The 27,650-nt window shown below is 44.5% G+C and overlaps 1 protein-coding gene across 1 annotated transcript in view; it reads right to left on the reverse strand.

Annotated features, from left to right (window-relative positions):
- TRIP13 (thyroid hormone receptor interactor 13) overlaps nucleotides 1-27,650 on the reverse strand; it is a 178,499-nt gene that overhangs the window by 23,803 nt on the left and 127,046 nt on the right. The window contains exons 10-12 of the mRNA XM_033929795.1: nucleotides 26,213-26,319; nucleotides 15,743-15,896; nucleotides 1,718-1,830 (exon numbers count right to left, since the gene is read on the reverse strand). Of these exons, the coding sequence (XP_033785686.1) occupies nucleotides 1,718-1,830; nucleotides 15,743-15,896; nucleotides 26,213-26,319 (374 nt within the window). The remainder of the gene's footprint in view (nucleotides 1-1,717; nucleotides 1,831-15,742; nucleotides 15,897-26,212; nucleotides 26,320-27,650) is intronic.

The following is a 27,650-nucleotide window of genomic DNA, read 5'->3' on the forward strand; positions in this document are numbered from 1 at the left end:
TGGAATGAAGAACTCCAAGACGAACTTCCTGCAGTGGCCCAAGAACCCACTCAAACCAATGGAGGGGAGGGTGGAGAAGGGACCTGGGAGGGCCCAGGTGTAGCTCCCAAAGCCGGCACCGCTCAGCCAGGCACCCCTGTCCTACTGAAGAGACCGAGTCTCAACAGAGGAAGCCACAGGAACACCACCAAACCGGCCCCAGCCAGAATCCAGGAGCTAGTAGAGTAAGCTCCATTCCTGCTGGGAGATAGAGCAAAACTGAAGTAACAAGAGGAACACCAGGCTTTAAGGCCAACTGTTAATCAGTTCTCTATCTCCACCTGCTGGTCGATGTGAGCTATACCCACTAGTCTGGATTCATCTGCTGCTTTGCTATGGAAACTCAGTTACATTTCTAATGAACAAAATAACCTTACCTGGCAATTTCATTTAGAATAAGACTCAAACTTGATATTTTATTTATTAAAAAATTTATATACCACATACAACTATGCGGTTTCCATGACATACATAGAATCTTGTTTCCCTCCGATTATCGCGTATAACATAGACATATCAAGACAACATCGTTAATCATCCCTGTTATAATAGGGATAGAGCACAAATTTGATCAATTCAGAAGTACAAACAAGCATTAAATCATACTTCAATGTCAGAGAAATTCTAGAAGGCAATTGTCAACTGAAATACATCTTAGCATAAGAAGGCATTAGCAAACAATTGGGTTTTCAGCATTTTCTTAAAATTCATCCTCCCCCATACAAAACCGCAGGATACCAGGCAAGGAATTCTATAGTTGTACACCAGACTCATTTACATTTTTAACCTCTCTTCTCGGTTTATATAAAGTGGTACCTCGGTTTACGAGTGTACTGGTTTGCGAGTGTTTTGCAAGACGAGCAAAACACTCGGCAAACTTTTGTCTCGTAAACCGAGCACTGCCCCGATAAACGAGCACTCAGCAATGGTAGTCCAGGGGTAAGAACTTGCCTGCGGGTGCTGCACAGCAATTCCAAAGTGTTGCCTTCCTTCCTCGGGGTCCCCATGCGGCTGCCCTCCTGCTTCTGCGATGCCTCTGCCGTCCGTCAGCGCTCTCCCGGCTCCCATCTAAACTGGCCATCCTGAATGAGCATGCGCGTGACTTCTCTCTCCTCTCCTAAGGCAGCCGCTCCCCCGACAACACGCTCACCACGTACAAGGACGTCCTGCGTGCTTGTACGTGGTGAGCGTGTTTTCGGGGGAGCGGCTGCCTTAGGAGAGGAGAGAGAAGTCAAGCGCATGCTCATTCAGGATGGCCAGTTTAGATGGGAGCCGGGAGAGCGCTGACGGACGGCAGAGGCATCGCAGAAGCAGGAGGGCAGCCGCATGGGGACCCCGAGGAAGGAAGGCAACACTTTGGAATCGCTGTGCAGCACCCGCAGGCAAGTTCTCACCCGTGGGCCACCATTGCAAACTTCGGTTGTGGAACGAATCTTCTGAGTTTGCATTAAAGCCTATGGGGAACTTTGCTTTGAAAAACGAGCATGATCCTGGAACGGATTATGCTCGTAAACCAAGGAACCACTGTATCTGAAAAAATTCTTGTAAGATCTTTGGGGAAGCATGATACAATGTCTAATGTATAATCACAACAATATATTGTTTTCTACATAACCAATCATCCTAGTGTTAACAGTACACTCATTTACATTTCTAATGAACTTCAAAATAACCTTACCTGGCAATTTCATTTAGAATAAGACTCAAACTTGATATATTGTTTTCTACATAACCAATCATCTCTAATTCTCTCAATGTCAACAGCTGCTGTCGAGGATATATTATCTGACACTGGAACAAAAAGAAAAAAAAAAAAAAATCAGAATATCAAAATATATGCAAAGGCATAAGTTTTGATTTCCAGACTAGGAATCTGCTCTTACAGGTCTGGTTAGCAGTAAGAATGCTGAGTGGAGAAGTAGCCTAATGATTGGTATAGTAGGTTGAAAACCTGGGGAGCTGGGTTTCATTCCCACTGCAGCTCTTTGTGATTCTTGGCAAGTCACTTAACCTTCCCACTGCCTCAAGTACAAAAAAAAAAAGCTTAGATGGTAAATTCAGAAGGGACAGAGAAAAGTATTTGCACAGAATATGTAAACTGCTTTGGTTGTACTACATTAAGTTAGTCCAATAAAAAGGTATTATTTTTTTTTTCTTTATGTTTTTGTTGTACCACAGAAAGGCGGTATGACATGTCCATGTCCTCTTACTCTCATTCAAAGCCTCTAGAACATATGTGTCAAACACAAGGCCGAATTCGGCCCTCCTGGCCTTTCTATGTAGCCTGCGGCAATGCTCCCAAACTTCCCCTTCTCACAGCCCATCGTTGTCTTCCCTCCTGCACCAGTCTGTCGTCGTCATGCTGGAAAGTCTGCCAGCCTTGGCAGTGATTTGGCGGTGTTGTCCATGGCTCCCTTTCCAGGCTTCTTTTGATGAACGTGCACCGAAGCAATAACCTCCTCGATCCACCATGCAATGGTAGCTTTGGAAGCACCGTCTCCCTTATGAGGACCCGCTAAGAGGACAAAAAGACGATCCGATATCCAAAACTCCTGGGTCTGCTGAACATAAGAGCGAAGGACCCTAAAGACATCCTATTTGCATAACTGTCTCTGCTCCAAAGAGCCCTCCCAACTACCCAAGACTGGAAGGACCATGGACTAGTTGACATGAAAAGGCGAAACCACCTTCAGCAGGAAGGAGGTACCAGCCACAGCACAACCCGCTCCTGAGAGAACTCCAGGAAAGGAGGCTTACAAAAGAAAGCCTGCAGTTCAAACACATGTCTCGCAGAAGTAATGGCCATAAGCCCGAGAGGTCAAAAGCCTCCGAGACCCTACAAGAGTGGAGATCACTTTATCCAAATATCCATTTTTCATCAGGCGAGCCCTTTCAAGAACAAAGCTGTAAGACATAAGGGACCCGGATTGAACATTTGAATGGGACCCTGAGACAGAAGGTGAGGGAGAGGATCTGACATGAGCAGACGAACCAGCTCTGCGTATCACAGGTGTCTGGGCCAATCCAGAGCCACCAGGATCAAGTGGCCTGCATGTCAGATAATCTGAAGAACTCTGCCCACCAGAGGCCATGGTGGAAAAACATATAGCAGGCCTGTCGTCGGCCAAGCCTTAACCACAGCATCCATGCCATTGGCCTGGCAATCCCTAAGCTGACTGAAGAACCTTGGCGCTTTGGCGATGACATTCGTGGCCATGAGGTCCTTGATTGGCCAACCCCAGGACTGAACAATCAACTGAAGGTCTCCAGTCCAAGACACCACTCGTCGGGATCCAAAGCATGACGACTGAGAAAGTCCATCTGGATATTGTCCACTCCAGCAATGTGGGAGGCTGAGATGTCCAGAAGATGAGCTTCCACCCATTCTATGAGGAGGAAGGTCTCCCGCACCACTAGATGACTCTTGGTGCCCCCCCCCCCCCCCACGATTGATTGACACAGGCGACTTCTGTGGCATTGTCTGAGAGAACTCGAACCGACTTGCCCTCCAGCAAGGACTGGCTCTGGTCTCCAAAACATTGATCGACCAGGACACTTCCACTGGTGACCAGCTGCCCTGAACCGAGCGATTGAGACATTGAGCCCCCCAACCGAGGAGACTGGCGTCCGTGAGAAGCACTGTTCAATTGGGCTGATCTAGGCTCACACCCTGAATCAGATTGGAAGACTGTAGCCACCAGCATAGGCTGCGAAGAACTATCCCCCAAAGAGGAACTGGAGAGTCCAGATCATGAATCTGTGGTGACCACCGCTAAAGAAACGCATACTGAAGATGGCGCATATGAGCCCGAGCCTACCTAACTACTTCCAGGGAAGCCGCATCAACCCAAAGACTTGCAGAAAGTCCTGCGCCCGAGGGCAGCGATAATCCATCAGGGAGTGAATCTGAGACAGCAATTTGTACACTCTGATTTCTGGAAGGAACACTCTCTCTTTACTGGTGTTGAACAGAATGCTGAGATACTCCAAATGCTGTGACGGAGTCAATTGGCTTTTGGACAGGTTCACCACAGGACTGCAGAAACTCCACAACCTGAGTCATAACCCAGGAACTGTCCTGAAATGACTTTGCCGCCGCCACCACCACCACCACAATAATCTTGGTGAAGGTCCATGGCGCTGTGGTCAGAAAAAAAGGAAGCACACAAAAGAGATAATGCTCTTCCAAGATCACAAAGTGAAGGAATCATTGATGGGAGGCCCAAATTGAAACATGTAGATAGGCCTCTGTTCAAGAGAAGTCAGAAATTCCCTAGGCTGGACCGCAAAAATTACAAATTTCAGGGTTTCCATATGAAAAGAGAGAACCCGGAGAGCCCTCTTCTTCCAAGTCACTTGACAAGGAGAGGAGAGGAAACGGTCTGGTAAAGGTCAGGAAAACTCCAGAGCGAAACCATCCTGAATCACTTCCAGGACTCAATGATCAGTGGTATCTCAGCCCACCCCCAGTAGAACTCCTGCAGCCGGGCTTCAGCTGGAACCAGGGAAAGGACTGTCAATGAGTTATTGGGCCGGACGGGGGGCTAAGGAGCCCCCGGAGGAGTCGTGACAACCCCCAAAAAGGATTGCATGCATTGAAAGAAACATCCTCTGGAAGAAAAGGAGGCTGCACTCTGACCAGGGCAGAACCTCCAAAAGTCACACAAACCCCCAGGCAGAACCACCTCGTGAAGCCTGGCGAGGTTGGTCCTCTGGTAACTGAGACACTTTAGAGTCACGCAAAGTCTGAACCAGCTTATCTAACTCCTCCCCAAATGAAAGGAGCCCTGAAAGGGGAACTTGCTGAGCTTAGTTTTAGATGCCACATCTGCTGACCAACCCTGAAGCCACAGGGTATGGCGAGCAGCTACTCCAAGAGCCATGGACTTAACCGAGGCACACAAAAGTTCATACAAGGCATCAGCAATATTTTCATTCCCCTCTAAGAAATATCCCCCTCCCCCCATCTACAGAAAATAGACTTCAGGATCGAACAGTCTCCAATATTTTAAATATGCAATTTCTGAGTAATAACAGTCCAGGTTTTCATGGATTGCAAATAATATCCCCTATGTTGGGCCACATACATTTCCATTTTCCCCAGCAAGGCTAATTTCATCTTCCATTCACTCAGAGTGGGAACCAGAGATTGTTTCCAGTAAGCAGCGATAAGGCATTTAATCGTCGACAAACCCATACGCAATATTTGTTTTTGCCATCTAATCTCATAGATATTAGACATCCCCAGCAAACCTGCTTGGGGAGTAACACAACAGTAATTCCCAACATTGATAACAAAGACCCCATCACAGCCTGCCAACAAAGGACTATCACCGGTCACTCCCACCAAATATGCATAAAGGTGCCCACAGCTGCATGACACTGCCAGCAAAGTGCCAACGATTGAGGGTACATCCTATGAAGTCTCTCTGGGGTATAATACCACCTACTCAATACCTTATAGGCATTCTCCTGTATAAGAGCACAGGCGGATGCTCTGCCTATCTCCCCACATATAAGCTCCCACTCTTTAGCTGTGAAAGAACAGTGTAGGTCCCTCTCCCAATGACTTTGAAAAACAAATTTTGATGTCACCCTGCCCCGTAAGTATTGGTAAATTATAGAAAATTATGTGAAAAACACAGAGGACTTTAATAGATGGCTCAAAGCCTGGTGTTATCAAGAAGGCTTCAGGTACATAGAAGGATGGTGAAATACATGGAAGGACAAGAAGCTATATTGCACTGATGGGCTACATATTACTACAGCAGGAAAAAGAAACCTTGCAGAGAAATTTAGACAATATTTTTCTAGGCATTTAAACTAGAAGGTGGAGGTGGTGTATGTACGAAGGACAATTATAGAGACCACCCCCGGCAAAAGAAAAGATGTGATAGTAATAAAGACTGCAACATAAACAATATCAGCAACTCATTTCTTAGTATTGCAACAGAAAATGAAATGAAACAAAAATCGATACAAAAAAGGAGATTATCGCTGAAAAATAGCTGGAAAGCGATGACCACAAATGCTCGCAGTCTAAGCAATAAAGTTCATGATCTGCAAGCCCTGATGTTAGAGGCAGATCTAGATATTGTCGCTATCACAGAGACATGGTTCAGTGAATCACATGAATGGGATGCAAACATACCGGGATATAATCTTTTTAGGAAGGACAGAGATGGTCAAAAAGGTGGAGGAGTAGCTCTCTATGTAAAGATCAATATCCAAGCGACCGAAATGCAAGGGACCTGGGGAGAGGAAGAAGCGATATGGATTGCTCTGAAAAGAGAAGATGGAACTTCTATCTACGTGGGTGTAGTCTACAGACCTCCGACTCAATCGCAGCAAATTGATAAGGATTTGATTGTGGATATCCAAAAGTTTGGAAGGAAAGAGGAGGTTCTGTTGTTGGGAGATTTCAACCTGCCGGATGCGGACTGGAATGTTCCGTCTGCAGAATCAGAAAGAAGTAGGGAGAGTGTGGATGCCTTTCCAGAGGCTCTGCTCAGACAAATGGTGACGGAACCCACAAGGGAAAAAGCGATATTGGATCTGGTCCTCACAAATGGAGAGAGTATCTCTAATGTTCGAGTGGGTGCTCACCTGGGTAGTAGCGATCATCAAACGGTTTGGTTTGATATAACGGCTAAAGTGGAGAGCGGCCGCACAATACTTAAAGTCCTAGATTTCAAACGTACGGACTTTAATGCTATGGGAGAGTACCTGAAGAAAGAGCTGTTAGGATGGGAGGACATAAGAGAAGTGGAAAGAGAGTGGTCTAAGATGAAAGGAGCGATAAAAATGGCTACGGACCTTTATGTGAAGAAAATCAATAAAAACAAGAGAAAAAGGAAGCCGATATGGTTCTCCAACCTAGTGGCTGAGAAAATAAAGGTGAAAGAGTTGGCGTTCGTGAAATATAAAAAAACCCAAGAAGAGGAGAGCAGAAAGGACTACAGGGTGAAACTGAAAGAAGCCAAGAGAGAGATACGTCTGGCGAAAACACAGGTGGAAGAACAAATGGGTAAAAATGTAAAAAAGGGAGACAAAAATTTTTTCTGATATATTAGTGAAAGGAGGAAGATGAAAAATGGAATTGCTAGGCTAAAAGATGCTGGGAACCAATATGTGAAAAGTGATGAGGAGAAAGTGAATGTGCTAAACAAATACTTCTGTTCTGTGTTCACAGAAAAAAATCCTGGAGAAGGACCGAGATTGTCTAGCAAAGTTACACGAGAAAATGGAGTAGATTCTGCGCTGTTCACGGAGGAGGGTGTTTATGAGCAACTTGAAAAACTGAAGGTGGACAAAGCGATGGGACCAGACGGGATCCATCCCAGCATACTAAGGGAGCTCAGAGAGGTTCTGGCGAGTCCTATTAAAGACTTGTCAACAAATCTCTGGAGACAGGAGTGATTCCTGGGGATTGGAGGAGAGCGGATGTGGTCCCTATTCATAAAAGTGGTCACAGGGATGAAGCAGGAAACTACAGGCCGGTGAGCCTCATTTCAGTTGTTGGAAAAATAATGGAAGTTTTGCTGAAAGAAAGGATAGTGTACTTCCTTGAATCTAATGGGTTACAGGATCCGAGGCAACATGGCTTTACAAAAGGTAAATAGTGCCAAACGAACCTGATTGAATTTTTTGATTGGGTGACAAGAGAGCTGGATCGAGGACATATGCTAGATGTAATTTACTTGGATTTCAGCAAAGCCTTTGATACAGTTCCTCATAGGAGGCTGTTGAACAAACTTGAAGGGCTGAAGTTAGGACCCAAAGTGGTGAACTGGGTCAGAAACTGGCTGTCGGACAGACGCCAGAGGGTGGTGGTTAATGGAAGTCGCTTGAAGGAAGGAAAGGTGAGTAGTGGAGTCCCTCAGGTTTGGTGCTGGGGCCAATCCTGTTCAATATGTTTGTGAGTGACATTGCTGAAGGGTTAGAAGGAAAAGTGTGCCTTTTTGCAGATGATACCAAGATTTGTAACAGAGTAGACACCGAAGAGGGAGTGGAAAATATGAAAAAGGATCTTTAAAAGTTAGAGGAATGGTCTAATGCCTGGCAACTAAAATTCAATGCAAAGAAATGCAGAGTAATGCATTTGGGGATTAATAATAGGAAGGAACCGTATATGCTGGGAGGAGAGAAGCTGATATGCACGGACGGGGAGAGGGACCTTGGGGTGATAGTGTCCGAAGATCTAAAGGTGAAAAAACAGTGTGACAAGGCAGTGGCTGCTGCCAGAAGGATGCTGGGCTGTATAAAGAGAGGCGTAGTCAGTAGAAGGAAGAAGGTGTTGATGCCCCTGTACAGGTCATTGGTAAGGCCCCACTTGGAGTATTGTGTTCAATTTTGGAGACTGTATCTGGTGAAGGACGTAAGAAGACTTGAGGCGGTCCAGAGGAGGGCCGCGAAAATGATAGGAGGCTTGCGCCAGAAGACGTATGAGGAGAGACTGGAAGCCTTGAATATGTATACCCTAGAGCAGTGTTTTTCAACCTTTTTTGGGCAAAGGCACACTTGTTTCATGAAAAAAATCACGAGGCACACCACCATTAGAAAATGTTAAAAAATTTAACTCTGTGCCTATATTGACTATATATAAAGTAATTCTCTTGAATAGGAATCAAATAAACACAAAGAAAGTATTTTATAATGCTGCCACCGCCAACAACACCGTTGGCGGCGGTGGCACTCAAGTGGCTAAAGAGCCGCAGTTTGCTGGCCTAGGGACAACACTGGAGGGTGGCCAGCTGTGCACCCCCTTGGGACGTAAACCCGGGGTGGGGCAGTCCGCCCCCCCCCCACCCTGGTATGCCACTATATGTACCTCACTCCCTCCCTATGACCAAAAATTCTCCTTTTGTGTACACAACCATCTCTTTCCCTCCCTTCCTCTCTCCAAAGTCCATGCCTTCTGTGTCCAAACACTCATTCCCTCCCCCATCTCAGCATCTCTTTCCCTCCCTTCCTCTCTCCCAAGTCCATTTCTTCTGTGTCCAAAAACGCATTCCCTCCCCCACCTCAGCATCTCTTTCCCTCCCTTCCTCTCTCCCAAGTCCATTTCTTCTGTGTCCAAAAACGCATTCCCTCCCCCACCTCAGCATCTCTTTCCCTCCCTTCCTCTCTCCCAAGTTCATGCCTTGTGTCCAAAACGCACTCCCTCCCCCCTTTTGTGTTCCGTGTTTGCCTCCCAGCCCATTTTTGCAACTTTCTCAGCAAAACAAAGCTCAAGCCGCGAGGCTTGTCTTCTGCTTCCTGCCTGCCCTGCCGCGCACAAATAGCCGAACGGAAGTATTCTCCGACGTCAGCGCTGACGTCGGAGGGCAGGCTTTGCTTAAGCCCTCCCTCCGACGTCAGCGCTGACATCGGGGAACGCTTGCGATCGGCTATATGTTAGCTGCAGGGCAGGCAGGAACAGAAGACGAGCCTCGCGGCTCGAGATGTATTGAATTCCGCGGGTCCCCCGTCCAGCTCTCTCCTGTTCACGTGGGGCGGACCGCCCCTCTCCCTAGACTGGTGGTACTGCCCTGATGGCGGCCCTGACCGTACGGCACACCAGGCAACATCTCGCGGCACACTAGTGTGCCGCGGAACAGCGGTTGAAAAACACTGCCCTAGAGGAAAGGAGAGACAGGGTAGATATGATTCAGACGTTCAAATACTTGAAGGGTATTAACGTAGAACAAAATCTTTTTCAGAGAAAGGAAAATGGTAAAACCAGAGGACATAATTTGAGGTTGAGGGGTGGTAGATTCAAAGGCAATGTTAGGAAATTCTACTTTACGGAGAGGGTAGTGGATGCCTGGAATGCGCTCCTGAGAGAGGTGGTGGAGAGTAAAACTGTGACTGAGTTCAAAGAAGCGTGGGATGAACACAGAGGATTTAGAATCAGAAAATAATATTAAATATTGAACTAAGGCCAGTACTGGGCAGACTTGCACGGTCTGTGCCTATATATGGCCGTTTGGTGGAGGATGGGCTGGGAAGGGCTTCAATGGCTGGGAGGGTGTAGATGGGCTGGAGTAAGTCTTAACAGAGATTTCGGTAGTTGGAACCCAAGCACAGTACAGGGTAAAGCTTTGGATTCTTGCCCAGAAATAGCTAAGAAGAAAAAATTAAAAATTTAAATTGAATCAGGTTGGGCAGACTGGATGGACCATTTGGGTCTTTATCTGCCGTCATCTACTAGAAGAGATAGGCCTGGGCACTCTCTGTAAAGTCCCCCACAAATGTTCTAGGTGTTCAGCCTCAACGTGAAAAATCTTATCCCATCCTCTAGTCATTACAAAATGCTTTACCTACAGATAAGCCACATAGTCCCAAGCCCTCACCCCAGGGAGATGTTGTAAGGCCTCAAATGATATCATGGTCCCTGATCTCAGGAAATCTCAAAATTTAACCAGCTCTGCTCGTTCCCACCTCCCAAAGGCAGGATTCGTTTTACCCACTCCGAATTGGTGTTACTCCTTCAAGGATGCTAAAGTAGATGTTACCCACCCATTAATACATTCATGTTTAGTCCTAATTCATAACTTAATCAAGTGTAAAATATAAGGATTATTAGTCTCCACTTCCCATTGCTGAAGAGACTGAGACGATCAAAGCCCGAGCGGCCAAACTTCCCTGAGATACAATGCTCTGCTCCAAATGAACCCCCCACTTATAGGTGCCCAGTTCCCACTCCAATAACATCCACAACTGTGCCGCTTGATAGTACCAATGAAGGTTCGGGAACCCTCTTCCACTCCTTGCTCGATCCGCCCACATCATGTGCTGCGAAATTCTGTGAGCTTTATTTTGCCAAATAAATTTCCGAAATGCAGCATGTAACATCTTGAACGTCCGGGTTGGTATGGGAATAGGCAAGGTCTGAAACAAAAATAATAACCGGGGTAAAATATTCATCTAGAGAACAGCAATGCGTCTCCCCCATGAAAGCCAGAGTCCTTGCCAGCGTTGAAGATCCAAACGGATCTGGCGAATAATCGGTCTGTAATTAGCCTTATACAGGCAACCCAAATCTCGAGGCAGATAAATCCCCAGATATTTAAGGTTCTTAGTTACCCATTTAAAGGGGAACTTGCATTGAAGTGCCATAACGTGGTCCTCCCCCAAGGTAAGATCCATCAGCTCGGTTTTATCTAAGTTAATCTTAAAGTTAATCTTAAATCTTTCCCATAGCCCTCAAAAATATCTAGCAATAGGGGTATAGTGCGTTCCGGATCCATTAAATACAAAAGAATATTGTCTGCAAATAATGCAATACGATGTTCCATGCCCCCTACCTGAATCCCACTTAAAAGAGGATGGTCCCGAATCATAGCCGCTAGGGAGTTCTATAGAGAGCGCAAAAAGCAGTGAGGACAACGGACATCCCTGACGAGTGCCCCTGGCAATGGAAAAATAGTCCGTGTAAGACTGATTAATTCTGAAACAAGCTCTAGGTGCATAATACAATGCTCTAACCCACCCACTAAACGACCCTCCAATTCCCATTTTCCTCATCACTACCCATAAAAAATCCCACGAAACCCGGTCAAAAGCTTTCTCAGCATCTATCGCCATTACCGCTGCTGGGTACCGTCTCTGCTGCACCCCCCACAATAGATGTAGAGTGCGCCTAATATTATCCCCCACTTGACGTCGTTGGATAAACCCAGATTGATCCATATGGATCACTTTAGGAAGCCACCTGCCCAGTCGTAAAGCCAGGACCTTTGCAATAATTTTCGCATCTACGTTCAACAGGGAGATAGGTCGGTAGGACCCGAAAAATGCTGGGTCTCTATCATGTTTCAATAAAATTGTAACCCCCGCCTCACCCATGGTACGAGGCAAAGGCCCCCCTGTGAAACCCCATTCATTAATTGCACCAACAAAGGTCCTACCTGGTCCCCAAATTTCTTATAGAAATGACCCGTGTTCCCATCTAATTCCGATGATTTCCCTGGCTTGGTTCCCCTGATGACCTCCAAAACCTCCCGCAACGTCACCGGCTCATCAAGCTGTGCTTGATCATCAGGGTGACAGGACCATCAGCTCTACCCTCTCCAGAAAGTCTTCCACCTCTCCCTCTTCCCCCTCCCCTCCATGTCTATATAGTAGTTGATAAAAATCCAAAAAGGATTGTCCAATACCCCGATCTGTAACCTGTATGTTCCCAACCCAGTACCTAATATGAGCAATAGTAGCTCGAGCTTGCTTTATTTTAATATAACGAGCTAATTGAGCACTACATTTGTTACTATGCTCGTAAAGACAAGACTGAAAGCACTCCTGTATATTATAATCTTCCATCTGGAGATGCATCAATTCCCCCCTTACTTGGCGCAATTGTGCCAAAGTTCGAGGGTCTGGAAAGTTCTTATGAGCCAATTCCAAAGAAATCAATCTTTCACGTAAGCCCAATTGCACTCAAGCTCTACTCCGTTTAAAACGGGCTCCCCATTTAATAAATAGTCCCCACAGCACTGCCTTCAGCGCATCCCACAGGACTCCATCTGACACCTCCCCCGTATCATTAATCTGCAAATAGTTAGCTATGGTGTCAAGAACCTCTGTCACTACCTCTGAAGCATGAAGCAGCGAGTCATTAAGTCTCCAGTACCGGACTCCACCCTCAGACAAGATTCCCATGCAATCCACCGAAACTGGAGCATGATCCGAGACTTGAATCCCACCAATCTCTGCTTCCCTTATTTTGCTCCATTGATCTTGAGAAACCCAGATCCCATCTATGCGAGTGTAGGTGTTCTGAGTATAAGAATAATGAGTATAATTACGCTGAGTCCCATGAAGAAGATGCCAGCAGTCCACCAACCCGAGTGTGCATAAACGCCCTAAATATCCACGAATTCCCCCTCTGAGCACCCCTACCTCCCTTGGAATGATCCACCCTCCCATCCGGTAATACATTGAAATCCCCCCCCATAACCACCACCCCCTGAATGAACAACAACAAATCCTCCTTCAATCCTCTATAGAACCCCACCTGATCCACATTGGGGCCATAAATATTTATGTTAGTGACCCTTTGCCCCTGTAATGACCCTTTCAGAGCTAAACATCTCCCTTGAACATCCCTATAAACCTGATCACTGACCAAACCCAATCCCTTTCTCACCAAAATTGCAATCCCACCCTTTTTTTGTGATGTGCGGACCTTGATGTGACCATACCTGTTCATAGGCCGGATATTGCAATAACGCTGCATCCCTGGGCCTCAAATGTGTCTCCTGTAACATACAAATATCCCAACCCATTCTCTTAATTTCCCGATAAACAATACTCCTCTTCCTTGGACTGTTTAACCCGTTGATATTCCAGGACCCGATCCTGAGTAAATTCCCATCCTTTCCAGTCCCCTTAGTCCCTCCCCTTAAACTCTTAGATGTTCCCAACTCCCCACATCCCCCCTCCCCCCACACTTGCCGATCCAGTATATGCCAGACCAGCCAACGAGAAAAGATGAAGTCTCCCCCAAAAGGCACCTGACTCCATATGCTCCCCAACTTAGCACATGCCCCCTTAACATAGCAATAACTCCCAAACCAAAACACCCAACCACAAATCCCGCCAACCCCCCAACAGTACTCCACAGATCCCTTTGCACACAAGCCATCCCTCAAACAAACCCAGTTTCAATGCTCTTAGACATCCCATACCTCCCCCCTGTCCACAATCATTCCTCCCAATCAAGCATAAATTCAACTCCCCCTACATACTACTCCACTCAGCTAGATCCGCAAAGTCATCAGTTCACAAAGTGTGGAATGTAGCTGTACTTCCAGGCATCCGAAACAGCAACTGGAGGTCCCCCTTGGAACCCGCCATCTCTCGGGTCACCATCAAGTTTGACTTTTTAGTGGCCCGGGTGACCGTGCGCCAGGCCTCCATCGATCTGCCACCCTTAGTAGGTGTCCCCTCCACTGGCACCACCGGCAGGTTGTTACATCCTAAATTCTTCAAACCCAGCCAGGCACCACCCACCGTATCCACCTGCCTCGACTTGACATTCACGGTCATCCACAATGCAAACGGGAACAGCCATTGATATCGGTGGCCCTCTGCTCTCAACACTTGAGTCACTTCATGGAATGTCCGACGTTTTTATAAGGTGGATAAAGCCAAATCCTGGAAGACCCCACTGTTATGCCATGCCATTGAAATTATAGCCGTCTCCTGGCTGCTTGTAGTATTTTTTCTTTCACCAGATAGTCTCCAAAACATGCAATAACATCCTTAGACGCTCCCGATCGACCTGCTCCCAAGCCACGATGTACCCGCAATAGTACTATAGTTCCAGCCTCCATCTGCTCCTCGGGTCCCAACAATTGACTGCAAAAGTCCTGTATCATCGTTTTACAGTCCTTGTGTCTCTCATCTTCCGGTATACCTTTAAACCGTAAATTGCTCTGTTGAGACCTATTTTCAAGGTCTTCAATTTGTAACTGCAGGTCGGCCAACTCTTTCACCTGCTGTGCCAGTACAGCCTTATTTTCCTCAACCGTCACCTCCAATCGGGATACATGCTATTCTGAGGCCTCCACCCGGCCCCCCAAATCACCAACCTCAGCCCGGAGTTCTGCCATTGCTGTTTTAACATCCTTTTGAACCCCTTGCTTTTTTGCTTTCAAGTCTTGAAACCAGGTCTCCAGCTTCTGATGCAGTACCAACGTGTTATCTCCAGGCAAGAACGAGATCGGGGACTGCTGATTTTGTCCTGGAGATTGTGCCATCTTTGTTTTTGCTGCAGGCGACACCAGAGTTTTCACTGTCTTTTTTCCGCTCACAGATTCGCTAAATCTAAATTTCTCCAGCCGCCTGCGACTCGACATGCATTCCCCCCGCAGTGGCTCCGTCAATTGGGAGTTAAACAGCACTCGGGAAGCTAGTTATGCTCGTTGAAATACAAGCCCCACCGGAGCTCAAATTTTACCCTGCCATTCGGTAGAGTGACGTCACTTCTTCCCTCGGTTTCTCCCATGTCTTAATAACAAGACTATGGACTTTTCCACCAACAATTTGTCCAAACCTTTCAAGAGCCCAATCCTCCCTACACCCCCAATCTCCTCTAGGACTTACCCAGGAGCCAGCATAGGTGAGTAATTGGTCCTGGCCAGCAGTAATCTCTTTTTGCTGCTGCCTGAGTTGATACTTGAATTCAATATGGTGCCAATGGCCCCTAGTAGGGCAGAACAGTGAGATTATTGTTTTTTGGGGGGGGGGGGGAAAAAGTGTTTTTTGGGTTGGAGGGGCAGGGTTTTTATGAAGGGACAAAATCTGTATATGGGTGGACCCTCACTGTGAACTCTGGTACTATCACTACAAGTAGTGCAGTGCCATACCTTAATGGTCTATTTTACCTTGTATGTAAATTCAGGGTAGATGCAAGGCACTCACCCTGAATATACTAAGCAAGCTTTATACTTAAGACGTTAATTTTTGTGTTAAAATGTATGTTAAGTGTAATGTGTGGTAAGTGTGAAAACTACCCACACTTCAGTAAAAGGGCTCCTTAAAGTACAATAGCACAAAACTTAACTAGGTTTTAGGTTGTCTATTACTAAAATTTATTTACTGAACCATTATAAAATACAGTGATTTAGATCCTAACTTTACTGAGATTACACACAATTTTCTCCCCACTGCTAAAAATATTTCTATTTTGAGAAATAAAATATTGTTGGCAAAGCATTACCTTCATTAATTCTTCAATACAAGAGAGATATATTTTGAAAATAGCTGCAGATGATGGAGGCCCAATATATTGTTTTATATCAGCTCTGTCTACAAATGCCATGTCTATTTTTTCAGTGATGTTTGAAGTAGTCAGGATAACAACGTTTGGATACCTGTAAATACAGATACAGAAAGCATACAAGTGAAAATTTATTTTGAATGCTCTTAAAATTAATTTTAAAAATCACTACAAACGAATATACAGTACATCATGGTACTCATTTTCAAAGCAGATGGATGTCTTAAAATGCCTACATAAACATCCATCTACTAAAAATGTTCAAATCCTATCAAGAAGGCACATTGTAAGCAGAACTAGGGGGAGGACCCAAAAGTAGGACAAACAACAGGGATTTTCAAATGGGAAAAAACATCTATGACTAAAAAGGAGGATATATTTATCTAAAGCTGTTTCAGTCACATCCACATTACAAAACATTGTTCATATTGAATAGCTGACCACTAGAGAGATTAAGACATATCCCCTCCTTAATTCCCCAGTAGTTGTTGTCCCCCTCCCTCTCTCCTAAAATTGGAAAGAAAATCCAGGTTCTATGTCAGCTACACATATTATTGCGATTCTGCACAAAAGCAGCGTGCAGATCAGAGGAGCCATTTAATGTTAGTGCAGTGGACTGGGAACCAAAGGACACAGGTTTAAGTCCCACTTTAATTTTATTTGTTTGATTTAACGCAGCAGAGTGCAATCCCTGATGGGCAAGGCCAAGCAGCCTATTTAGAATGCTGTCGGCCCAATGATGCTTCGGTTGAAGGTAGGGCTCGCTCGCAGTCGGTGGGGAGGGAAGGATGGAGGGACAGCAGGGGTTCAACTGCGTGGTGGGGGAGGGGACTGAGTTGAAGAGATGCCGGCGAATCCCGGGACTAGGGCTTATTTTGGGGGTAAGGCTTATATTAAGACCTACCCCGAAAATGATGCTAGGTCTTATTTTCGGGGAAACATGGTATACTGCCTTTTTGTAGTTTTTCAACCACACTCAAAATGGTTTACATAAGCTTTATTTCCTTTCACTTTGCGGTTTTGGTTTTACTTCCAGAAACAGCCACCAAGCATCAAGAGAGTGAGTTATAAGCATCTGCAGGTAGAGCTCCAAAGAGAATGGCCACCAAACGTCAAGAGAATGAGTTAAAAGCATCTGCAGGTACAGCTCCAAAGAGAAAGAAGCATGAAGTGTTTGAGTAACAAAATGTGTTTTAGACAGGCTTCGTTTGAGCAATTCTGTTTCTGCTGTGAGTTCAATGTGAATGAATCCACAATCTGATCCATCCATCAAAAAGAGGAAGATATTTGTTGGTCTGTTCACGAAGCTACACTGGAAATTTCTAAAACATCATCTGTGATGAAGAGGCTAAATTTGCGGATAATGCAAATGGTGAATGAGAAAAAAGGTTATTTCCAGGCTGGATTACTCCAATACATTATACCATGGCATAACTCAAAGAAATAAGAAGGTTACAAATTATACAAAATACTGCAATAAAAATTATTACTAACTCCAAAAAATACGATCATGTCACTCCTCTTTTACAAAAATCACACTGGCTACCAATTTCATATAGAATAATCTATAAAACTGCACTATTAATCTTCAAAATTCAACAAACCAACACACCAATATTTTTACATCGTTATTTGATACCATATTCTCCAGCCAGATCTCTAAGATCAACAGATCAGCATTTGCTGACCATCCAGTCTCTGAAAATAATAGGCACCAGAAGAGCTACAATTTTTTCAATCATAGCACCCCAGCCGGATACACGAAGGTAGGAGTCCTGGCATACGTGACGGCAGCAGATAGTTGCAAGTCAGCTGACGCCGGCGCAATCTCACACACTGGGCAGGAAGAGAAGTTCCGGCGTGGGTTGATTAGTAACTTCCTGCAGCCGCATCGTATGCCGGGACTCCTGCCTTCGCGTATCCAACAGACAACCCATTGAATGGAACAGCATTGGCTGCTCTATTGTGTGTTGGGAAGGGGAGTCTGAGGTTCTTCTACCCTCCTAAATTATTTTTTAAATATTTCTAAAATATTTGTGAGAAATTTTCCTGCCAGCATATATTTCATATGTTTGAAATATTCATGAAGTTAATTTAAAAATAGATTTCTGTTCATTTTGAAATGACTATATACCCGCTCCACCTTTTGATGACCATCTGGTGGAGTAGTTTGTCTTCCTTTGTTGCTCGAGTGGGATAGTGAGGAGGAGGTACCCAAGCCCATAAGCCACTCTAACCGCTACATTTATGGTGGAAAGTAGGAGTCCACCAAAAAACTCACCCCAAATTTATTGTACTGCCATATACTGTAGGTGACAACTGCAGCCAAAAGGGCTATTGGGGTGGTAAACAGGAGGGTATTATAGGTTTGGGGGGGAGTTTTGCAGGGATCACCATACATTAAAAGGGGGTTCTAGTGAAATATGTACCTGGCACCCTTTACGTGCCTCACTGCCCTGTTGGGATATTTGCCTGGCAAGTCCATTAAGATGATGGTTCCTTGATGATGGACTTGATTTGGATATGTTGAAAATGGACGTTTTTGTATTCAAAAATGGCCAAAAACGTTAGATGTCCTAAGGGCCAAGACGTCCAAATAGACCATTTGGGGAGAAAAAAAATGGACAACTGGTGGTTTTGAAAATGGATATTTTCCCACCCCAACTTTTGAGCTTCTTCCGGGAAACATGCAAAGTTGGACTTAGAAGCACTATCGAAAATGTCCCTCTCTGTAACACAATTTTTATTCCTGGGCAGTAAGTGTGATTTCCTAATTGCTTATGCCAAAATAAATATGGAAAATATGGAAAACTTTGCTTTTCTGACCAGAATAATGAAATTTTGCAATTTACCTATTTAAAATGTGAAAACACCAAATTTTCATCTTTTCATTCTTACAAAAAGTCATAAAAAGCAATATATGAATCACAATTAACATGTATTTATATTGAAGCTAAACAAAGATGACCATAGAAAATTTAGAAATGTGTAGTTTTTTGAGATTTGCGATTATATTGTAAGTCACTTTCACTAATCAGTCCCCAGATGTAGTCTCCCATCATGTTCTAATTATATTGTCCTTGGTAGTGGTGTTCAAAGTCCAGCATATCCTGGTGGAAGTGCTCACCTTGCTCCTCTTGTGTATGTTCCCATGCTCTCCTTGAATGTCTCAAGATAAGCATCAAGGACATGGACTTTGAGAGACATCCTACGCCCATTTTATTGTAATTCTTCACCAGATTCTCAATCAACTCCATGTAGTTTTCAGCCTTATGATTGCCCAGGAAGCCCTGAAGCACTGTGACAAAACAGTTCCAAACCAGTTTTTCCTTCCTTGTTAGCTTCTTTCGTAAATTCCTTGCACTCCAGGATCTTCTTTATCTGTGGTACAACGAAGACACCAGCTTTGACCTTTACCTCAGACAGATTGGGGAAGATGTCCTGAAGTTACCTGAAGGCTACTGACTCCTTATATAGAACTCTGACAAATTGTTTCATTAGGCCCAATTTGATGTGTAGTGGTGGTTTTACCACCTTCTGGGGGGTCCACAATCGGTTCTCATTTGATAAAGATTCTCCCATAAGAACATAAGCAATGCCTCTGCTGGGTCAGACATGAGGTCCATAGTGCCCAGCAGTCCACTCACGCGGCGGCCCAACAGGTTCAGGACCTGTGCAGTAATCCTCTATCTATACCCCTCTATCCCCTTTTCCAACATGAAATTGTCCAATCCTTTCTTGAACCCCAGTACCGTACTCTGTGCTATTACTCCCTCTGGAAGCGCATTCCAGGCGTTCACCACACGTTGGGTAAAGAAAAACTTCCTAGCATTCGTTTTGAATCTGTCCCCTTTCAACTTTTCCGAATGCCCTCTTGTTCTTTTATTTTTTGAAAGTTTGAATAATCTGTCCCTCTCCACTATCTCTATGCCCTTCATGATCTTGTAAGTCTCTATCATATCCCCTCTAAGTCTCCTCTTCTCCAGGGAAAAGAGTCCCAGTTTCTCCAATCTCTCAGCGTATGAAAGGTTTTCCAGACGTGACGCTCTCCTCTGAACCCTCTCGAGTATCGCCATATCCTTCTTAAGGTACGGCGACCAATATTGGATGCTGTACTCCAGATGCGGACGCACCATCGCCCGATACAACAGCAAGATAACTTCTTTCATTCTGGTAGTAATACCCTTCTTGATTATATCTAACATTCTATTCGCTCTCTTAGCGGCCGCTGCAAACTGTGCCGTCGGCTTCATTGTCATGTCCACCATTACCCCCAATTCCCTTTCTTGGGTACTCTCATTCAATAACTTCTCTCCCATCGTATAACTGTACCTCGGGTTTCTACTTCCCACATCAGGGTTCTCCCCAGCGCTTTTCAGCCGGGCACTCCGCCCAGCAAATTTACATTACTGCCTGGCTGTCATCTGCCAAATCCTGCTGCCACCACTGCTTAACGCGCAGCCTGAAGAGCCGCCGAAAGACTCCCGCCGGACTTTAAACAAAACAAAACCCAGCAAGCGACTCGAACCCGGCTTCCCTCCGAAACTGGAAGTTACGTCGGGGGGGGGGGGGGGGTAGGAAAGAGAAGCCGGCACGGACCATTAGAGCCCCGGAGCATGCGGGAGATAGGCCAGCCACGGAGGGAAGCTTACTTACTCTTGCTTACTTCGGGCCTTTCTCGCTGGCGGGTCCTGCCTACTTTCTGTTTCCGCGAAGGCAGGACCCGGCAACGAGAAAGGCCCGAAGTAAGCAAGAGCAGCAAGTTGTAAGCTTCCATCTGTCGCTGATCTTTGGGAGATAGGTCAGCGACGAAGGGAAACTTGCAACAGGGTGTCAAGGCATCAGGGCCCTCGATGCCAAGCCATGCCACTTAGGAGACAACCAGTTGCAGGGACTGTGATCTGTCTGGTAGGGAAGATGTGTTATGCGTTTCTTAGGTCTCTTACAAACTGAAGATGAAGAAGTGGATTCTCTGTCATGAGTCAATGATGCAGGAGTAAAACAGATTGGGACTCAGGGTTGGAGTCTTCAGCTATGCTTGATATCTCTTAAGTTATATCAAAAAGTTTTTTCAAATTAAAGCTTTCTGGGTCTAACCAACCTCTTCTGCATACAAGAGCAGAGTGTGCATGAAATATCTCAATGATTAGGACCTAAGCACTGTATATATACCAATTGTGTGGGTCAGTACCTGAAATGGTCATATTGTATCGAGTGCACCATGTGAAGCTGCTAGGTGTCTTGGACATTGTGTCGGCGATTTTTCCATCAAAGTCAAAGAGCTCAGTGGCCCAGGGAGATTGCCCGAAAAAACAAAAGTTGAAAAGAAAATGAAAACTTGATAAAACACAAGAGTACTTAAAATAAAACAACTATTTATGACAAAACTGAAGAAAAAACCCAAAGGATAGGCACAAAATTTGGATCAGTTTGACGCTCTGAGAGAACTCAAAAACACAGTTTCTCAACTCTCCAGAAAACTAAGAACAGCGACAGCACTCAACTTCAAAAAAGGGAATTATGATGGCATGAGGGAAATGGTGGGAAAGAAACTTAACGGCAACGCAAGGAAGATGGAGTCTGTAGAAACAGCCTGGTCCCTACTCAAGGGCACGGTGCAAGAGGCACAGAACCTGTACATCCCCAGATTCAGGAAGGGGTGCAAAAAAAATCAAACAAAAAACCCAGCGTGGATAACAACTGCAGTGAAAAAGGCAATAAGTGACAAGAAAGCATCATTCAAAAAATGGAAAAAGGACCAAACAAAGGACAACCAAAAGGAGCACAAAGAACACCAAAGGGTGTCACCGTGTGGTTAGGAAAGCTAAAAGAGAATATGAGGAGAGACTGGCGGGGGAAGCAACAAACTTCAAATCGTTCTTCAGATATGTGAAGGGGAAGCAACCGGCAAGGGAGGAAGTGGGGCCATTGGATGATGGAGACAAAAAGGGAGTGGTAAAGGAGGAAAAAGAGATAGCTGACAGGCTAAATAAGTTCTTCACGTCAGTCTTCACGAGGGAGGACACATCCAATATTCCAGAACCGGAGGACATCGTAAATGGGGATCGGGATGAAAAGCTGGTCCAACTAGAGGTAAGCCAAGAGGATGTCCTCAGGCAGATAGACAGACTAAAGAGCGACAAATCGCCAGGTCCGGACGGCATTCACCCAAGGGTACTCAAGGAACTAAGGAACGAAATAGCAGAGCCACTTCGCCAAATATGTAACCTATCCTTAAAAACTGGAGAGATCCCGGAGGACTGGAAACTTGCAAATGTCACGCCCATCTTCAAGAAGGGTTCAAGGCCGTTGAGCTTGACCTCAGTCCCGGGAAAGATGATGGAAGCACTGATTAAAGACAGCATCTGTGAACACATAGAAAACAATGGACAGCTAAAGTCGAGCCAGCATGGCTTCTGCAAGGGTAGGTCATGCCTCACAAACTTATTGTACTTCTTTGAGGGGGTAAACAGCCAGGAGGATAAAGGGGAATCCATTGACATCATTTACCTTGACTTTCAAAAAGCCTTCGACAATGTACCGCACGAAAGACTGCTTAAAAAGCTGTGGAAACACGGGGTGCAAGGGGAGGTCCACCGATGGATCAAAAACTGGCTGGCGGACAGGAAACAGAGGGTTGGAGTGAAGGGCCATTACTCAGACTGGCAATGGGTCACGAGCGGAGTTCCGCAGGGGTCGGTGCTGGGACCGCTCCTGTTCAATATATTTATTAATGACCTGGAGGCGGGAACAAATTCCGAAGTTATTAAATTTGCGGATGACACCAAACTCTACCGCAGGGTTGAAACTATGGAAGACTGCGAAGATCTGCAAAGGGACCTAACGACACTAGAAGAAAGGGCCAAAAAGTGGCAAATGAGCTTTAACGTAGGGAAATGCAAGATCATGCATGTAGGGAAAAAGAACCCGATGTTCAGCTATAAAATGGGGGGATCACTGCTAGGGGTAAGTAACCTTGAAAGAGACCTGGGAGTGATGGTAGACACAACTTTGAAGGCGTCGGCACAGTGCGCCACAGCCTCAAGAAAAGCAAACAAAATGTTGGGTATCATTAAGAAGGACCAGGACGAAGGAGGTCATCCTGCCACTATATCGTGCAATGGTGCGACCGCATCTGGAGTACTGTGTCCAGTACTGGTCGCCGTACCTCAAGAAGGACATGGCGGTACTTGAGGGAGTCCAGAGAAGAGCAACTAAACTGATAAGGGGTATGGAAAACCTCTCATATACTGACAGACTGAAAAAGCTGGGGCTGTTCTCCCTGGAAAAGCGGAGACTTAGAGGAGACATGATAGAAACATTCAAGATCCGGAAGGGTATAGAAAAGGTAGACAGGGACAGATATTTTAGATTATGGGGAACCACAAGTACAAGGGGGCACTCGGAGAAATTAAAAGGGGACAGGTTTAGAACAAATGTCAGAAAGTTCTTTTTCACCCAGAGGGTGGTGGATACATGGAACGCGCTTCCGGAGGCTGTGATAGGCCGGAGCACGTTACAAGGCTTCAAAAAGAAGGTTTGGATAGGTTCCTAGAGGAGAAAGGAATTGAGGGGTACAGATAGGAGTAGAGGTAGGTTATAGGGATAGTCTGGGACCACTGCTCAGGCAATGTGCCTGATGGGCCGCCGCGGGAGCGGACCGCTGGGCGAGATGGACTTCTGGTCTGCCTCAGCGGAGGCAACTTCTTATGTTCTTAACTGCAGGTCCCATGAGCCGATGTTGGGCGGGAAGGCACCATCAAGTGCACAGTACAGGCAGTCCTTAAAATCTAAAGCGACAGTGCACCTTTGACTGTCCATACTGGTTTCTGTGGATGTCACCCACTTTTGAGAATATTATATCTGCTTGTCCTTTGAGAAATAACTTATTACAGAAAATTTAAAGCTAGTTGTTGATTTTCCACATGAAATTGTACCACTTTTTCACTAGTGCTTTTTAAAATTATGACATTTCGAAAATTGATACACCCTAATAAGTAAGCTCTACACTGCATTTTGTCAATAGTATTGCTGTTATGCTTGGAATTAGATCATGGAACTGCATAGTGATATCAAGCCCAGATTAAGGAATGCAGCAGAAGCAAATGTGGTCCCAGTGTCATGTGTAGTTATATGACTGAGGTAGGAAATAGACAAACTGTTAGTAGACTTAGTAAAGAAAGACAGACTCTTCACCCTCTCCAAGGTAGGGAGAATGAGAGGACACTCTCTACAGTTGAAAAGGGATAGATTCCGTACAAATGTAAGGAAATTCTTCTTCACCCAGAGTGGTAGAAAACTGGAACACTCTTCCGGAGTCTATTATAGGGGAAAACACCCTCCACGGTTTCAAGACAAAGTTGGACAAGTTCATGCTAAACTGGTGAGACTGGACTCATTTGGAGCACTGGTCTTGACCTAGGGGCCGCCGTGTGAACGGACTGCTGGGCAGGATGGACCATTGGTCTGACCCAGCAGCAGCAATTCTTATGTTCTTATGTTTTTTTATTTCTATTCTTATTTAATAGAAAAATATATGCACAAGCAGTTGTTTAAAATAAAATTGTGCATTTTACAAGCTGTGACAAGGTATAATCCTGCCATTTCAATATGAGCCAAGGGAGGGAAAACCAAATAAATAATTCACAATCCTACAGGAAAAGAGTGAATGGTGGAGTCCAGAAGGAAGAGGTCATGAACCCTATATAACCTTAAATTAATACCTACCAAGACTGGTTTGCCTATATTGTATATGTTTACTGGAATCCGCTTAGGCTGTAGGAGGAATATAAATGTAATAAATAAATTCACAAACGTGAAAGTAATCATCTCTAATCAAGACAGAGACAGACATAGAGAGCTGCAGGCCCAGTACCAAAGAAAAAGTAAAGGCTCTGTCTTTGCTAGAAGAATTTGTGGAAATACCTTTCAGCAGGTGGCAGTGGCTTCTGCCACCAAAGAAAATACCATAATTGGTAAATAGGCCCTGGCCAGTGATTACATGGGTGATAATGGCAGGAAGGCTACTTGTTAACCTAAACCCTTTTTAGAACTGCAATTTAAACCCTGGTTTAAACAACTGCAAAGATGTTTTGGAATTCTTTCAATTGTTCTTTACAATTTTGTTTGAGGATAAAGAAAAGTATGAACAAGACGTTTGAAACTGCAGCTTAAAACAACTCTCTGAAGATTACAATGCGGAAGTCTTTGAAAGCCGCAGTTAAAATACCTTTTGGGGGAATACCTTAGTTGCTTTAAGTGGACAGCTAATAACAATACAATACCATCTTTATTTATATACCACTAATACCTCAAAATGTTCACAGTGGTTTACATAAAACAAATGAGTTAATACAAAAATTGTGAATTGGTTATACTACAATTATAACTTCTTAAGTACAAATTCTTCAAAATGATAGGTCTTCAGATCGTTTTTAAAACTCAAATTTAATTTGCTGAACAATCTGAATAGTCAGAGTTTTCCATAGTTTAGCCACTTGATAACCCCAGGTTGAATTATAAATTCTGGTATATTTTATATTTTTAATTTCAGGAAAATTAAAAGGATGGTGTTGCCTTAAATTAAAAGCTGTCTCAGTGGAGAACTTAATAAGTTGTGGTATATAATCTGGAAACAATATACAATAAAATTTATAATATGAGATCCTAGCTTCAACTGGTAACCAGTAAAGCTCCTGTAGATAAGGTGTAATCCAATTACTCTTCTTCAATCTGAAAATGAAGTCTTATAACTGTATTCCAGCCAATCAAGGAAACAGCCTTTTCCAGGTGAAGGATGAAAAATGAGGGATTTGTGGGTGCCTCTGAAAACCTGTGCATAACTGTTTAAGAACATAAGTCTAGAGCAGTGTGTTGCAAACTTTTTAAGCTGTGGCACATAATCTTGGGGCTGTGGCTGGAGGGCACCTGGAAATGCACGTTGATGCCCGCACATGAGTGGATATCCTCCAGCTGCGGCCTGGAGCTTCATATTACCGCCGTTAGGGGGGTGCTGCATGAGAGGTGAGAAGAAGCAGAGGTGGGGGCGACGAGGAGAGGCGCAGGCACCGGCTGACTGACTACAGGATGTGCCTCTCGTTGTGAGAGGCACGTCCTGTAAGCAGTCAGCCGGAGCTGGCATCTCGCCGTTATCTCAGGGCACACCAGGAATCTGCTGGGGCACACAGTTTGCGATACACTGGTCTAGAGACTGCCATTTTTCTCCTGAAGCTGACAAGAGGATGCCCACTGGAAGGAGATCAAAAGCTATTGAAAGGCAGTGGAAGGATAAGAGGTTCAAGTTACTTCATAAAGTACAATTTTCTAATGAGTGTCATACTGAGGTTTTGCCAATTAAGGCAAACTCATCATGTAGTTGTATTACAAGTAAAAGAAAAAGGTAATTATTACCTTTTTATCTGATCCATTTGTGTTAATACAGCATTTACAACACGGATGGCATCTGAAGGCTCTGTTCCTGCCCTGGAAGCACTACGTGCTGCTGTAAGGCTTTCCACCTGCAAAATGATGCTAATTTATTTAAAGCAACTGGAATAAGAAAAAGACTAGCAATTTACCCCACCAAAATTTCTCAAGATCTGATCAATGTTTACCATATGCAGTGCTACTACAAGATATACTACTATGCTAAGAATATTTAGGAAAGCTGTAGTATAAAGTAGTGTAAAGCTGATTTCTGTTATACCATTCCAGGTGAGTGGGTTATGTTCCTCTTCCAGCAGATGGAGACAGAAAGCAATTCAGAGCTGATTTCAATCTCTTTTTTGGGGGGCTGGTGCTGACTTCAGCTCCTTGTAAACAGACAACATACTAATTGCCTTCAATTCTCTTAGCTTTGACATTGGATATTACCTTTCTCACCAGATAAACCTAACATATCAAAAACTTCACCCAGGAATGAGATACCATCACATTAAAAGGTTAGAAGTAGGCCAAATGCCTTCAGAGTGAGCAAAAACATTTTCATTGTTAGCTTTCTTAAATTTGTCAGACTGATAGCCCTTGATTACCCTGGCTTCCACTGGTCGATTCTGGACTGATTTGGTAGAACGTAAGGAAAGGAGATTAACAGATAGGTTGAAATTTCAGCTTTCCCGTCATCTATGCCAGACTAGTTCAGATGAGTGGGATGTTCTCAACCTCTACCCAGACTAGGTGACAGAAAGACACCATAACTCTCAGGACTCCTGCATCTAAGATGTAGTCCATCTAGACCAGTGGTCTCAAACTCAAACCCTTTGTAGGGCCACATTTTGGATTTGTAGGTACTTGGAGGCCCTCCGAAAAAATAGTTAATGTCTTATTAAAGAAATTACAATTTTGCATGAGGTAAAACTCTTTATAGTTTATAAATCTTTCCTTTTGGCTAAGTCTTAATAATAATGTTGTAATTTATAGCTAAAAAGACATATGATCAAGAAACTGTTTTATTTTACTTTTGTGATTATGATAAACATACCGAGGGTCTCAAAATAGTACCTGGCGAGCAACAAGTTTGAGACCACTGATCTAGACCTACCTACCCTACCAAGGTATTTAGAGAAGGGGTGCAATGGAGACTAGGACACATGCTGAAAGAGAGAAAGACTTCTGATTCTGCCAGAAGCAAAATAATACTATTAGAAGGCGAAAAGCATCACTCAAGGAAACCATTACCAAAACATTTAAAGAGATGCTACATGGTGAAGATCAGGTGAAAAGAAGAACTTGAACCCTCATAACTAAACTAAAGTTCCAAATAGAAGTCTTGCATATGTGATACCCTGCAGCAAAATACCTCTCTGGGAAAGAAGCAAGGAATTTTCCAAGACTGTGTTACAAAGCTAGC

Source organism: Geotrypetes seraphini, chromosome 2 (genome assembly GCF_902459505.1).
Source record: "Geotrypetes seraphini chromosome 2, aGeoSer1.1, whole genome shotgun sequence".
Classification (NCBI taxonomy): domain Eukaryota; kingdom Metazoa; phylum Chordata; class Amphibia; order Gymnophiona; family Dermophiidae; genus Geotrypetes; species Geotrypetes seraphini.